This window comes from Sceloporus occidentalis, unplaced genomic scaffold (assembly GCF_023333645.1).
Source record: "Sceloporus occidentalis isolate IW3139 unplaced genomic scaffold, rSceOcc1.0.p SCAF_89, whole genome shotgun sequence".
In the NCBI taxonomy this organism is placed as follows: Eukaryota; Metazoa; Chordata; class Lepidosauria; order Squamata; family Phrynosomatidae; genus Sceloporus; species Sceloporus occidentalis.
Window position 1 is genome coordinate 435,443 of NW_028317069.1, and position 14,613 is coordinate 450,055.

The 14,613-nt window shown below is 42.8% G+C and overlaps 1 protein-coding gene across 1 annotated transcript; it reads right to left on the reverse strand.

The window, feature by feature from the left end:
* Positions 1 to 3,017: 3,017 nt before the first annotated feature.
* LOC149284641 (putative G protein-coupled receptor 176) lies at positions 3,018 to 14,189 on the reverse strand. The gene is made up of 3 exons (XM_089496284.1): positions 13,994 to 14,189; positions 4,981 to 5,233; positions 3,018 to 4,128 (listed from the first exon to the last, which is right to left on the reverse strand). The coding sequence occupies exons 1-3, from the start codon at positions 14,187 to 14,189 to the stop codon at positions 3,018 to 3,020; spliced, it is 1,560 nt and encodes a 519-aa protein (XP_089352410.1).
* Positions 14,190 to 14,613: the final 424 nt, after the last annotated feature.

The following is a 14,613-nucleotide window of genomic DNA, read 5'->3' on the forward strand; positions in this document are numbered from 1 at the left end:
CAGATGCTTACCTTAGCGGCAGATACTAAGAAACCTGCCATCCCCTGCACTCAATATGAGGCAGGAGCACAAAGTCAGGGGTGCACAACCCTCGTCCTCAAGGGACTCAAACATGCCTCAATTTTTGTATATCCCAGCTTGAACACTGGGGTCATTAAACTACTTGCCAGTGATTGATGTGAATAATTATCTGGGGGTACAGTCGGCAGCTGTCTGACCCACTATCCTGCAGATATCTGCATACCCGATGATCCCTAATCCCCCCCAACGTCGTAGGGTAGCAGAGGGCTTCTACTCATGCACCCAAAAGCATAAAACACATTAAATGACTCCCCAGAGCTCCTCTCTCCAAAACCCGAGCCCTTTCCTGCTTCCATGGCAGTCTTCCCTATATTCTTTCCATAGCTACAACTCTCAGGCAGCAGGCGTAGGTAACAACCACCGCCATCGTGTGGAGGAACGTTACTGCTTTAGATGCCTGGTAATGGGCGTCTACAGGCAAAACTATACTATATGGACAAAAGTATTGGGACACCTGACCATTACAACCACATTGCGTTCTAAATACATAGACATTAATATGTAATTGGTCACTATATCAGCTTCCACTCTTCTGAGAAGGCTTTGTACAAGATTTTGGGGAGTTTCAGTGGGGATATTTGCCCATTCACACAGTAGACCATTTGTGAGGTCAGGTACTGATGTTGGACGAGAAGGCCTGGCTCACAATCTCCATTCCAGTTCATCCCAAAGGTGTTCGATGGGGTTGAGGTCAGGGCTCTGTGCTGCCGGTCACGTTCTTCCACACCAAACTCATCCAACCATGTCTTTATGGACCTTGCCATCTACGAGCACCAGAACTGAGCTATGTCTTTAAAATAACCAGAGCGCCATTGCTCCAGCTTAGATAACTAGACAGACGTGCAGATATGCATCTTCCTCGAGTAAAATGCAACCAATTTGTGGGTCCTTTGGAAGATAATAACAAGTTTAGTCGTAAAGGAGCTTTCAGTGGATCACATTTATTGTTGTGCATGGCCAAAATAAAATGTTCAGTTACTTCATATGTGTATTATAAGTGGAAAAGATCAGGTTTATATAAAAACAACAGAAACATTGGATATAAGTTATTTCATGCAGATGCTAAAAGACTTGCTTAACCCTCTCCAATAATACCGTGTCTCTGATACTACATGCTCCGATCCATAGTGAAGTCACAGTGCTGGAGTCCAACGGGACATGTATGTCGAAGCCTTTACCATCCAGCGTCACCTCGCTACCGAATCCCCGGGAGGATATAATGTGTATGGGCACTGCTGCTCCCTTTAAGTATAAAAATGAAGTTATAAAAGCTCTACAGGTCATTCTATTAGCCAAAAAAATGGTCTGGCTTGGACATGTTTATTCAGCTAGATACACAGTGTTTTAAGAGTTTAAACAACACAAAAAGTAAAAAAATGTTAGTGCTTATATCGAACCTACTGACGTTTTACGCTGATCTAACTCATGTAACATTTAACAGATAATTGCTCCAGTTTCTCAGTACCAAAGACAGTTTTTGGGACAGTGTAACAACCTGTAGGTGATGTCATGAAGATATCAGAGGGAAAATACAGAAAATAAGCAAAAATCCTCTTGTCAGGGGAGCTAGTAATTCACTGAAGGGTATTTCCGCCCCTGGAAGAAACTTTTAAGTAGGATGAATTCACTTCTACATCTGGCTCCATTAGGTCAGCATCTTCCTAATAGCCAGTAATCTAACGAGAAGCCGCCTAGATTGTGGTCTGCCTCCCAAATAAGTCATAAAGAAGCATACTGGCATAAATATATTTTACTGATTAAAGCCCACACCTTTCCGGTGGTTATTAACTTTTACCTGTAATTAGTATCTTCTGTTCTGTGGTGGCAAGCGGGGGGGGCCGTAAAGGGCCCCCTACCTGCTACAAGCGACTATTCTGCTCTCTTTCTACGTATGCCTGATGCAATTAACATCTTTTTGGAGAATACCCAGTCCAAATATATACAGGCAGATGGAGGGAGAGCAGAGAATCCCCTGCCATGTGTAGAGGTCAGATCTTGGACTAAACCATGAGTGTCTGCAGGATGAGGCGAATGCACAATTAAGGGTATAGTAAATTATTGGTATAAATCAAGGCTACACCCTCCACCAGTCACTGCGTACCATTAAGCGGATAAGCCAAGCCATCAGGGGGCTGATTATGGATCAATGGATGGGTTTAAAAACTACACATGGCTAAAGTTTCAAGGAAAGAGGTAACAAGCGAGCCCCTACTTTCTCCAGCCTGTGGACATCCTTTAAGTAACCTTTTTTATTCTCACTCCCCTAGTAATAATGATTTAAAAACTGAAAGGATACACACGTAATGGAATATTGAGTGGTTCCGTAGCACCTGCCAGAGTTTGGGTGATTGGAAATACATGGATTTTTCAGAGCTGAGGGTGGTTAGGAGAAGCAAGGGAACCGTGATGTGAGTCGTGATGTTCTTAATGCCTTTTACGCATCAGTACGCAGTAAGCACTGCAGTACCAGCAGAATCCCCTGGATGACTGCAGCGTTACAGTAAATGAAGTGTGTTGCTAGAGCTATCTACAAAGAAACACATTGGAACGAGATAAAAGAGAACGGCTGTATCACTGGATTCATCCATGTGATCTGTACGTGGGCTTAAATGAAACCTGAGCCAGTAGTGTGGTCGAGATGATCACGTCTAAACAGATCCCGCTTGAACACTGCGAATCATTTTACACATCAAGAGAATGTAAGAACCGCACAAAAGTGATTAAGCTATTATGTAGAAATTGTCACTTTTGCAAGCATAATAAAAAATATGAAATGTTTGTTTCTATCTCATTGTCACAGTTTTGTACGATCTGTCCAGGTTATTAAGGAACACTTTAATTGTGCGTCTCCATTATGTTCAGTACGCTATTTGGCACATTTAACAAGCCTGGAGTTTAGATCCATAGGATCACGGAGTCAGAGGGGTTAAGCTGCGCTAGGAATCTACTTTTGGAAAGATGCATACTTTATTGTTCCTGCTGATTTTACGCTCAGTTCTGCACTTAGGTTGTTTAGTCTGGATTAGCTCCTCTGGGGTATTTCCCAAGGGGGGCAAAAGGCGCTTCTTGCTGTTTCGCTTATCAGAAAGCCATTGCGGTGGTAACTCAAAAGGACCAAACCCACACTGCATTGAATATTTGTCACTGAGCACTTCGGCCTCGCCTGGCATCACAGGGGCCACTTGCGCTGAAGATTCTGCACTCTGTGGAATGAACCGCTGTACCAAAGTATGTTCTACCTCAAGGCTGGTACCGGGCACCGCATGTTTCAGTTTTATGTTCCTGGCGCCATCTGACTTGGCGTCATTGTCATCATCATCGTCCACAGACTTGAAGATCTGCTGTTGTCCAATGTGGAACATTTCGAGAAGTTGGCTGCCTGAGCGCACGCTGGGTTCTAAGTTCACCTCTGCTATGGATCCAAGGTTGACCACATTCCTCCTGCTATACCTGCGGTGTAATTGAACAACGGTGCCCACCACACACTTGCGTACAGACTTGTTCACTGTCAAGAAAAGTAGAGGGTTTGCTACCAAGGAAACTTTAGGCAGCCAGATAGCAGTCAGTATCAGAAAGTCTGAAATGTGGGGCACATTGAGTATGGTGCGGTAGATCACTAAAGTTATGTATGGGACACTGCAGAGAATAAATATCAGGACCATGGACAGCAGCATGGCGTGAAGCTCGGCTTCCTTCTGGGACACATAGGGAATGGATATGGTGTTCTGCGGCGTCCTCAGAGCCGCAATGATCACTTTCTTTTTCTGACTGGCACTCAAAGCTCTTCGGATGAGGAGCATGAAGAGAAAAACAACAGCCACGGGAAATAGAACGGTGGTGATATTGTACACGAGGACATAAACCAGGTGGCCTAAGGAGTAGTCCCCGGGAGGAGAACAAGTGGACATGGCATAAATGTCAGTCACATTTGTCACAGCGAACACAGGAATACTGGCAACAACAGCGTGAGCCCAGATGTAGATGAGCAGGTCTCTGGCTTTGGAATCTGAGATCTTCCTCTCTAATGGGTACAGCACTGAGTAATACCTGTAATGAAATAAAACCAGACACACATTTAAGTTAAAATACATCTTCCTTAAGTAGCTTAATAGTTATATCAGAAGGAAGCAAGGGATTTAATCACCAATTGATCAATTGTGGGTTGAGGCTAGATGAAACATTTCTTCTCCTCCAGTTTAACATGAAAGATCAACTCTGGAAAGTTTCCCTGTATAATGCATTGTTACATTTAAAGGTCCATGCATTATACAGGACCAGCCCAGCAAATATAATCCTACAGAATACATAGGTAAGGGTTGAGAAAGTGGAAGACTTAAGCATGTTGAGGTTCAGAACTCAAGTACCTTCCTGGACTGAGGCAGAAATACATTTTCATCCTGGGAGGCAATCATAAATCTCACAGCATTCACAAAACAGATGACCAAACAACTCATATCTCCTAGTAACACAACTCACACCCTTCACATATACCCACACACAACTACACAATTCAACAATTAAAGATTGGCACCCTTACAAAAATGCACAGCACTCACGGACATGCACTCCCAACAGTCTGACACAAGGCTTTCACAACTCACAGTACTAACCCAAGAACACAACTCACATCACTCACAGACATAGCTTACAGCACTGAGATGCTCCCACAACATTCACAGACAAGACACGCACAAGAGCCCAACTCACAACATACACAGACTGACAGTCACAGACTTCCTCCTCTAGACAGGCAGGATTGCTGGGCATCTGTTCCACCAAGTTTCTGGGGGCCGGAGAAAAGGGCTTAAAGGGCCAGATTGGGCCCAGGGGCTGGATGTTTGACAGCCCTGCCCTAAAACCAAACATTGATTTCTAGACATTGCAGAAGATTTTTCTTACCTATCCAAAGCAATGGCAGCAAAGCTGAGGATGGTCACAGAGCAGAAGACTTTGTGCAAAAATTTGATGGTCTTACAGAAGGGCTGGGTGTGAATCCACCAACAGCAGCTCGGGCTGGCACTTAGCGCAATGTCAAAAGGCACGCACACCAAGCTGGCACAGATTCCAGAACAGGCCAGGTTCTTCATGAAACTGTTAGTTACTGATTTCAGGACAGATGTTCTGCAGGTTGACCAAAGGACAATGACATTTCCTGCATGGAGGACATAGAATATTTGTTGAGGCAAGACCTTGACAACAATCCAGATGTCTGCATACTGGTTTTACCAGCTTTTGAAATACAACATTAATAACATTATGTTTATCAAGGGTCTAAAACATCACACAGGTTTTACCACTGTTTAAAGGAACGTCCCTGCAGTGGGGGCAAAAGTATCTCCATTTTATTACTCCTGGTGCAACACCATGTCCACGTGAACATCCCTCCTAGTGCCTGTGTCTACCCCGCAGAGATTTACCCTGCAAGCAGAAAGCACCCACAGGATGGGCAACCGAGCAGTGTGCAAAAGAATGCCTTTTTTTGCTTATTCACAGCACCAAACGAGGATACTGCACCTGCGCACCTGCCAGCAGAGACACCCCTGGGACACTCAGGGTACTTTTGTCTATGGAACTCAATGATGCTACCTAATACATAACTCCTCTTACTACACTCACTTTACCTTGCCTTAATCTGTTTTGCAGTTAGCTTTGCCATATTTTGTTTTACACAGAGAAGCTATGTCAGCACCTTAACAACATAAATCAATTAAGACTATCACTAGCTGCTCCATTTTAGCGTTTTGTAGGCTGGGGACTTAGACCTCCGCTGGGAGTCCTTCCCTTTCCCCAGTGTTATGGTAGGAACAAGCAGGGCGAGAGGTGGAGAAGTCCAGTCCGATCCTAAAACTCAACAGATTGCCCATGGTACCCCAAAAAGAGCTCTCGTACCAGGTGTCATGCATGGTTTTTAGAAGGAAAAGTAAGAAAAGTAGAGAATATAATTCACGGACTGCGGCTTCTGCTTACTGTGTGGTTACATTGAAGCACGTGTATGTATTGCTGTATAGATCTCTCGTCCTTCTGATGTTCTGCAGTCAGTTTCAGGGCCACTTGTAAACGGAGACCTGTGTAATAAGCTTATCTTTTCAAACGGCAAGAGCTCTCTGGCAATCGAGATGAAGAGGAAATCCTCACCTCCTCCATTAACATCCAGACAGCACAGAACCTATCAGCATCCCATTAAAATTCAATTTTAGTCTTTGCTCAAACAAGTTACTGCACTGTAGGGACTCTTCTGCACCCTTCCAAATAACACTTTTCCTTCTCCATACATGATGTATACTATATATATATATTTATATTTATATATATATATATATATATATATATAAAATCTATTGGTATGTTTCGAAATCTCATTGTTCGCAGAATAGTGAAAGGGTGCGTTTTATTATATTGTAAATGTACAATGGCATGCAAGGCCACATACACAATCACAAGTGGTAATACAGGTAGAACAGAGCGGTGATTCCGTGGTTTGAAGGTTTAGGGTTGTTACATCTTTGCGCGACACGCCCTGCTACTAAATGTCAGACTTTATGAGCTGTTAAGAGTTATACAAATCAGCTCTAAAAAGCGTGGTTAATCTTGTTTGGTTCTCTGGTAGGACCGGGAAATTCTCGCAGTGTTATATTGTTCTGTTAAATATTACTGTGAGGGTCAGGCTCGCAAAAGACACCGATCTGAAATAGCGTACATAGAACATGTTGAAACTCTTATATTGGTTGAAAAAGAGTTAAACTGCTCCCGGAGCCCACTGAGGGAATTCTGTGGATTAGCCCTGGTGTTTCCCTAGGTCTGACCGTTCACTATTGAACTTCTGGGGAAAAAAGTCAAATTCTAGATAGGGCGCATGGCATATATTACAAAAACAAAGTAAGAGTCCAACTATCTCTTTACCTACTCTAATGGGTCTGATAAAAAAAGTATGGAAAATGATCCAATTATTATTTTGTTCACAAAAAATACCTTTTAAAGACTAATTATGTGTTATGGACTAAGGAGGAACTGAATTATCTTGACATAAATATTACTGCTGATCCTAGAAAAATAATTGAAGCTAATTTTTTTACCAATGATAAAGCAAATATATACAGTAATGTATACAGTAAGCAACTAAAAGCTATGACATGGGGTACAATGAATGTATTAAATTCTTACATACTCCCTAAATGATCCCCTTAAAAATGACCGAATTCTTGGTTATAGTATGTAGGGATGGCACCAACTAAAATTAGATCTAGCAGACACAAATGATCTGCATTGAGATTATTGGCATGACATCTTTCCAGCTTTAAGAGCATGGTTCAGAGATATTAATAAGATAATAACATTACACCATAAGGAGGGTTAAAGGCCATGTACACAGTTGATTTATATATGGTATTTGGTCTTAAGCAATTTAATGAAAATGTATAGAGAAGCTTCTCCCATTTGTTGGAGATGCAACCAAGAAGTGGGCACTTGCATATCGGGTGGTATGTTAGTAAGATTAAATCGGTGTGGTTTATGGTCCTCAAAGTAATTCAGGAATTAACATGCCTGGGACTAGGGTCTTCTCCGGAAATGGCCTTGCTTCCTACTAATTGGCCTAAGACCTCATGTGAACACACGCAAATTGCTACCCACTTTGTAATAGGAACTATTACGACCATCACCGGAGAGCTGAATTTAGTATATTATAGGATATTATTAGATCTCAGATTAAATATCTACTACTACTACTAGACGCCTTCAATCCACCTTGGATAAGGCTATTACCGGTAAAGAGATCTAAACTGCCCTGGTGCATAAACTAAATGTCGGAATCCTCTATATGAGAAAATGTGTTCTCTCTACCTCTTAGGTGCCGCTTGTATATCAATCGTACTATAACTTAATTTATTTGTAATGCCTTATAATAAGCTATATATAGAAGATACTCATGTAGACATGTATCCAACGTATTCCACTGGCCACCAGTTCCAGGTTCAACATGCTTATATAACAGGCTAAGAAGCCAATGTGAGCTAACAAAGGGAGAAGAATTGGAACAAAAAGCACATAATCAAACTAAAATATAAATAATGAAAAATAATCAATATTATACAATGTAATCCAAATTCTCGTTTCAGCCATAATTAACTATTCCTTTAAGACACATTGAACAAAAAAACACTTAAAAGTTAATGATGACGGATTAATCTCCAGAACTTTATGTCCCCAACCACAGCTCTACCCAGTCAGAGGTTTGCAAGGCAGGTTGTAATTATTGTTTTTAATTAGCTGTGCCCTGGGAACTAACGAGCCTCGGAAGCCGGATTGTATGCGAATACTCAGCGCTCTTTCCTGTTATAGAACAGATTAATTGTGCCTCTTCCTGACTGATGCCGGTTACATCCGGTCCCAACAGATCAGGGCGATGACCAGACATCTTTTTGACAGAATATAGAAAAAACAAGAAAAATGGGACGTTAGAAGCCAGACCCTGTACACCCCAGAGAAGTGTGTGATTCTCATCTCCTTGTGTGGCCACAGGTTGGATGTGTGATAATACGTATACCAAAACCTGGTTATATCTTCTTTTGTTCCAACAGATAAATAGACCGAGGCCTGTCAGACATGTGATATTTTAGGTGACTTTCCCTGCACCATCAACACATTGAGTTGATTCTTCACAGCAATGAAGTCAGTTCCTCCATCGGCTGAGTGGTTGAAACTGAGGCATTCTATTTATTTTAACCATAAGTCAGTATGATAAGATATCAAGGTGCCAGCCCCCCCCCCCTTTAGGTTCATGCCAGATTCCATACAATTCTATAGAAATTCCATTGAAGTGTTTGTCACAACTAACTAACTGTGTACCTTTTGTTTTCAGCAGATGAGCAGGGCTGGTGGAGTGGGCTCTTCCTCTGTCTGGGTAACATTAGTTTCCCATCTATATCCCTGGTTCTCTTCATTACATGATGTTCCACGGTTGTTCACAGCTATTATTTCAATGATGCTCAAGTTTGCAATTGGCGAAATCAATGCAAACTCACAGCTGTGCTCTCCAGACATGCTGCTCAATCACACCAATGTGAATGCATTGCTCCGTGTGAGTAAGATCTGAATCATATTATATTCAGCAACTATTGAGTGCCACCCACATTAAATCCACACCCTGGTGTTATTACACATCGGCAGATCATCCAGAATGGATTACATTCTAGATCTTACCTTCTTCCACATTCAAAAACTATGGTGGATGATACCTCCTCCACAGAAGATCCGCTATGCTTGAAGAAAGCATGGCCAGATTTCCGAGGTTCCATCAAGGAATAATCAGATGTGGGAACTCCTAGAACTCCCCAATGGGTGTGGAAACCTTTTTGCGTTCTGCACTCGGCCTACACCCTGTCCACTTTCGCCCACTCTATAGTAGTAAATGCACCTCTGCGTGTGTCCAGCTGTGTCCAATATAAAGCCGTTTCCCTCCTCTACCTATCATATAGAGCAGGAGGTAGACTTCTGGACTTCCCAATTATAAGAATAATGGGGTAGAATTGGAGGATCTCAGAATTAATACAGATATAAAATACTGACAAGGGTGTTTAGTGTGCATGGTCTACAGGGCCGGCCGAAGACTTAACGCCGCCTGGGGCGAAGTTTAAAATGCCGCCCCCCGCCGACGCCGGGGGGGGGGCGGCATTATCTACCCCCCCACCAGTACTTACCCTTAAACAGTCCTGCGGCGAGTCTCTCTGTGCTGCCACGGTGCCGGCTTGTAATGCTGAGCGCCGGAAATTCACGTCACTTCCGGCGCTCTGCATTACAAGCCGGTACCGAGACCGAACAGGGAAACTCGCTGCAGAGGAGAGAGAGAGGGGCGCCGAGCGGGTAAGCGAAAACCACTCGGTGCCCCTCTCTCTCTCCTCCGCTTCAAAAAAAAACAAAAAAAAACCGATTGGGGCGGCAAAGTGCCGCCCCTTCTGAAGTGCCGCCTGGGGCAATTGCCCCAGTCGGCTCCATTGTAGGGCCGGCCCTGATGGTCTACCACTTCGCAGCTGAGCTGTTGTTACTCCTAGACGCTTCCACTTCACATTAATATACCTTACGGTAGCAGATCTAGCATAAATTTCACAAAGTGGCATTCTAGGACACGGCCATGTTTAAAGTCCCTACGGCTAAATTTGGAGGGGATCTATAGTTTTGATCACTTCACCTTACAACATGAAGGTCCAACCCGGACAAGTTTCTTCTGCACAAAGGGCTGAGCTGAAATGCATTTTCTATGGAAACTTCACTTTCAAATGCCGGCTTTAGTGAATTAAAGCCCAAACACTCATTCCTGATGAATAATCTTTGCCATATAACCTGTTACGGTAGATGTGTCAGACGCTTTACGCTGCATGGATTAAAATAGCTGCCTCTGTCCTATATATAACCTTCGTGTCTTGTTTAATTACGAAGTATCACAGGAGCTAAATATAAACCCCATTTGTTCCGTACCTCACACTTCTCTCCTCCGGGACTTTCACTATCTCTGCTCAGTTACCTTGGCAACTGATTCATTCCTCCCATCCCCCAGCCTTTACGGGTAATTCGAAAGTGTTTTTCTTCAGAGTATTTTATTAAAGTTACTCTTTTTCTAAATGTTATTGAGCAGCTCTCCCAACCCAGGCTCAGAGAGCTGTAGGACACCACGTCTGGTCCTCATTGACGTAGTCCAGGACTGCCCAAAAGCTTGTTCAGGCAGTTGTAGTTCTGCAGTCCCAACGTTGCAGTCCAAAACTTGTTGTGCTCAATTAATTCACAAGTTAATATCTGTTTGCAGAGGATCTGGCAGCTATTGACGTTGGACTTTAGTGAAGTGCGTTGGAAACCTCCTCAATGTGACTATGGGGTGGGTTTTTGGAAGCATCTCCACCATTCCTAGTTTCAGCCCAAATCCATGTCATGCCTTTGAACTCCTTCTGCTCTCATTCTATCAATCCCAACTGTTATATGAATAGTTAAAATTAATGTGACCCATCAACCTCATTTAATAATCACAGACTTCTGAAGAAAGAGTTCAATTAGAGGAAATTACGCCACCAACCACACAGTGTGTGGCCAGCAGTAGAGATAATCACACCAGCGCTTAATCCTCTAATGTGGAAACATGTACAGTTTGAGCGTACGTTTAATTAAATGTCTGTTTTAAGGTACTTTTAAGCCTTTCAAAAAGAGAGGCCACTAATTTATATCGTAGAGGTTGGGAAAATTATAGATTGTGAAAACTGCAGAAAGGTTATATTGTTGTGTCCCAGATTTACTGACCCATCCATAATCTCACGGTGGCCCATCCTATGAACTGTGTGGGCTGTAGGATTTCATCGGTGATTTAATGTCCATTAAACCTTAGCGATGTAGCTCGGCACCACTTACTGCTACTGTGACTACTCGGTTCCCATGCTGTACTGAAACTTTGTGTCAAACTTCTGGTTCACCTTCACTAGCTATACACTAATAATTTATCGTTGTTAAATAAATCATGACATATGTCATGTGTTGTTGGTCATCTGAGATTATATTTGCCTTATTTTTAGACCTGCTGAGGAACTGATGATTGATGATTATGTCCTGATACGTAATTCAAAGAGGTTGTACATTAGTTTATGTTGTTGGATAGCGTGTGTATGTATTTGACTATGGTGTTAGTGTGCATATTGTGTTGTGTGTTACTTTATGGCATTAACATGAGTGTGTATATCCACATGTAGTGTTATAGAGCGTGCGTAGTGTTAATATTGGGACCAGGCATTAAGCGTGTATTGGGCCCCAAGATTTCTGATGTTGGCCCGGTTCTTGTTTTGTGTGAGAAAGTCCAGATTTTGCCACTTTTTTCAAGTGTATTATTCTTTCATTTTAAATATAGCCCAAATTACTAGAAAATATGGCATTAGGCTGTATAATATTTACCAAATCCCTACTATTTTCACTAGAGTTGATTACAATATATCCTTTGCATCGTTTTAAATCCATGCCTTCTGCCTTTTCCCATCTGTCTCATTCTCCGTGGTTGTTATCTGTTAACCACCTTCCGCAGCCTCTCAATTTCATGGTTTCTGCTTGGCTTCCTTTTCTCTCTATTTTTGACAAGTTCTCCTATCCTTCTGACAGTGTCCCTGCTGTCTCCAACGTGCGTCCTCCTTTTCTCTGCGCCAGCAACCCCACTCCACACTCTCTAACATATCCTAGGCATTGTGCGGTCATGCTGATGACATGATCCATATACCTACTAACACAATGTACAGAGCAAAATGGACATAAAACAATACTGACAAGCATTAAATAGATCACATATTACTAAGGCCGCCATCGGGGAGAGTATGCCCGGTACCTACTCTTACACTCTACATATATACACACACACTAACACTATATATGTATGGTGTTATAAGTGAGTGTGTGTTAATGTATATTGGTGATTAGTGTGTGCATGTGTATAAGAGCGTGGTATTAGCATGTGTGAGCATATGGTGTTGTGTGTTACCGTATGGCATGAATGTGTATGTTATCATATAGCGTTAGAGTGCGTTTGAATGTCTGTTTCTGTATGGTGATAAAGTGTTTGCGTGTATTTTGGTGTATGGCATTAGCATGAGTGTGCGTGTTAGTATTTGGTGTTAGCATGTGTGTGTAGGCATCAGTGTATGGTGTCACGGGTGAGCCTGGGGTTAGTGGAGGATGGGGAGGAGGAGTAGGAAAAAGAATGTTTGTTTGTGTACAGCGTTGTAGTTAATTTTAATGTTAGTATGTATGAGTGTTAGTTATGGGGGCCCAGAAGAAATAGTGCACTCAGTTGCCACTAACCCTAGGCTCACCCTTGCCCTCATAAAATGTGCTTCCAGTAAGGCGGGGGGGGGAATGGGTGGAACATAAGCAGGACAATGGATAGGCAAGGGGCATCCTGCGCATGGGGGCCCCAATACTGGGCCCCAAGATTTCTGATGGCAACCCTGAATATTACTCTACACATGAGGAAGACTGTGATTTGCTTATCTGTATAATGTTATATATAATGTTGCCCAAAATACCCAAATGATCTATACCTACATAGAGGTACTGAGCAAATATCCTAGTGAGCAAATACCCAAGCTGGAGTCTTGAGTAGTTCAGATATGCCCTGCTTTGCTCTTTTGATATGTTCCACTGCAGTATTTATATATTTTATATAAAATGACTTAATAAGATGAATCTGAATAACACTGGCACATGTCCCCTTCATCTGTTCTCCCACGGAAACCCCTGAGTAAGAGTGATGGCAGCAAACCACTGCATGGGCAAGTCATATCGTGTACATTTTACAAAGTAGGTTCCATTCATGGCAGAGGATCACAGAGTGGGCTATCCCCAGATGTGTGAAGGTCGGTAGGCAAAATAATAGAGATGTTCTATCTGATTTTCCATGAACAAGCATTTGTACCATTCAATAACTGGACTGAATACACATGTATGGCATTATATATATATATATATATATATATATATATATATATACACATATATATATATACATATATACATATATATATACACATACATGCACATACATGCACACACACACATATATATACACCTATATATAGAGTATATATACCATGCAATGCCCATATCTCTTGGGGTACCCAAAATCTGGGTCTGCATGCCATATATGGTAATTCTCCAAGAAAACACTCAGAAGGAGGGTGATCCTCAGTGCCCACTGGAGACAGCATCACACACGACCCAGAAGGGGTGGGAGGGGGGTGTATAGCAACTGACACTGGCCCGTCGTGACTGTGTGATTTAACCCTTCACATGTCCTCTATAGGTTGAGCAGCATATCACCCATCCCATCCCAAAAGCTAAATACCCAATAACATTGTAACAAAAAAAAACAACGATGAAGCCCAAAGCCTGCACTCACCCAGCAAAGAGCCGATAAAAATGACAACCTGGACGCTGGTGGTAAAATGTCTGTAGCTCTGGCCATCACTAGCACTCCGGTTGCTCCAGAACACCTGAGAGTGTGATAGGTTCCTGATTTCCAGGGTTCTAGATGCTGACTGATAGAATCCTGTGTCGCTTCTGTTCCTGAAAATCCAGGTTCCATTGTAACCCATGGTGACTCCTCTCTCTCCTACTGTGTGATCGGCACAAGCATGGACTCTGCCGAGGCAGCTGCTCCGGGATTGCTGCCTGTTAGACCTATGGCTCTGTGTGCTCCCTGGCTGTGTGTGCCCATCTCAGCCCGATGACATGGCACGTCCATATTCTGGGCATCTTCTTTCTGATCTCCCTGCCTCTCGTGGAGAACACAAGCCTCTCATCCCAAGCAAACATCTCCACGACAGGATCACATTAGGCACTGGAGAAAGAGGAGGGGGGGGGGGGGCACCAAACAGCTGAGCCTGAATCTCATTGAGGCTTTGGTCCCTTGCAGTGATGCTCCTATACAGAACATCAACAGCATTTCCCAGCCTCTTTAACAGAGCTGCATGGGGTGAAAAAAAAATAATTAACATGGAATCACTGAGTGTGATATGG

Bases quoted from the DNA above. Each gene is read 5' to 3' on its own strand.
- LOC149284641 (XM_089496284.1), bottom strand. From the start codon at position 14,189: ATGGGTTACAATGGAACCTGGATTTTCAGGAACAGAAGCGACACAGGA. The intron at 5,234-13,993 runs GTGAGTGCAGGC...TCCTCCATGCAG, and splicing joins TTTTATCGGCTCTTTGCTGG to GAAATGTCATTGTCCTTTGG. The intron at 4,129-4,980 runs GTAAGAAAAATC...ATTTCATTACAG, and splicing joins GCTGCCATTGCTTTGGATAG to GTATTACTCAGTGCTGTACC.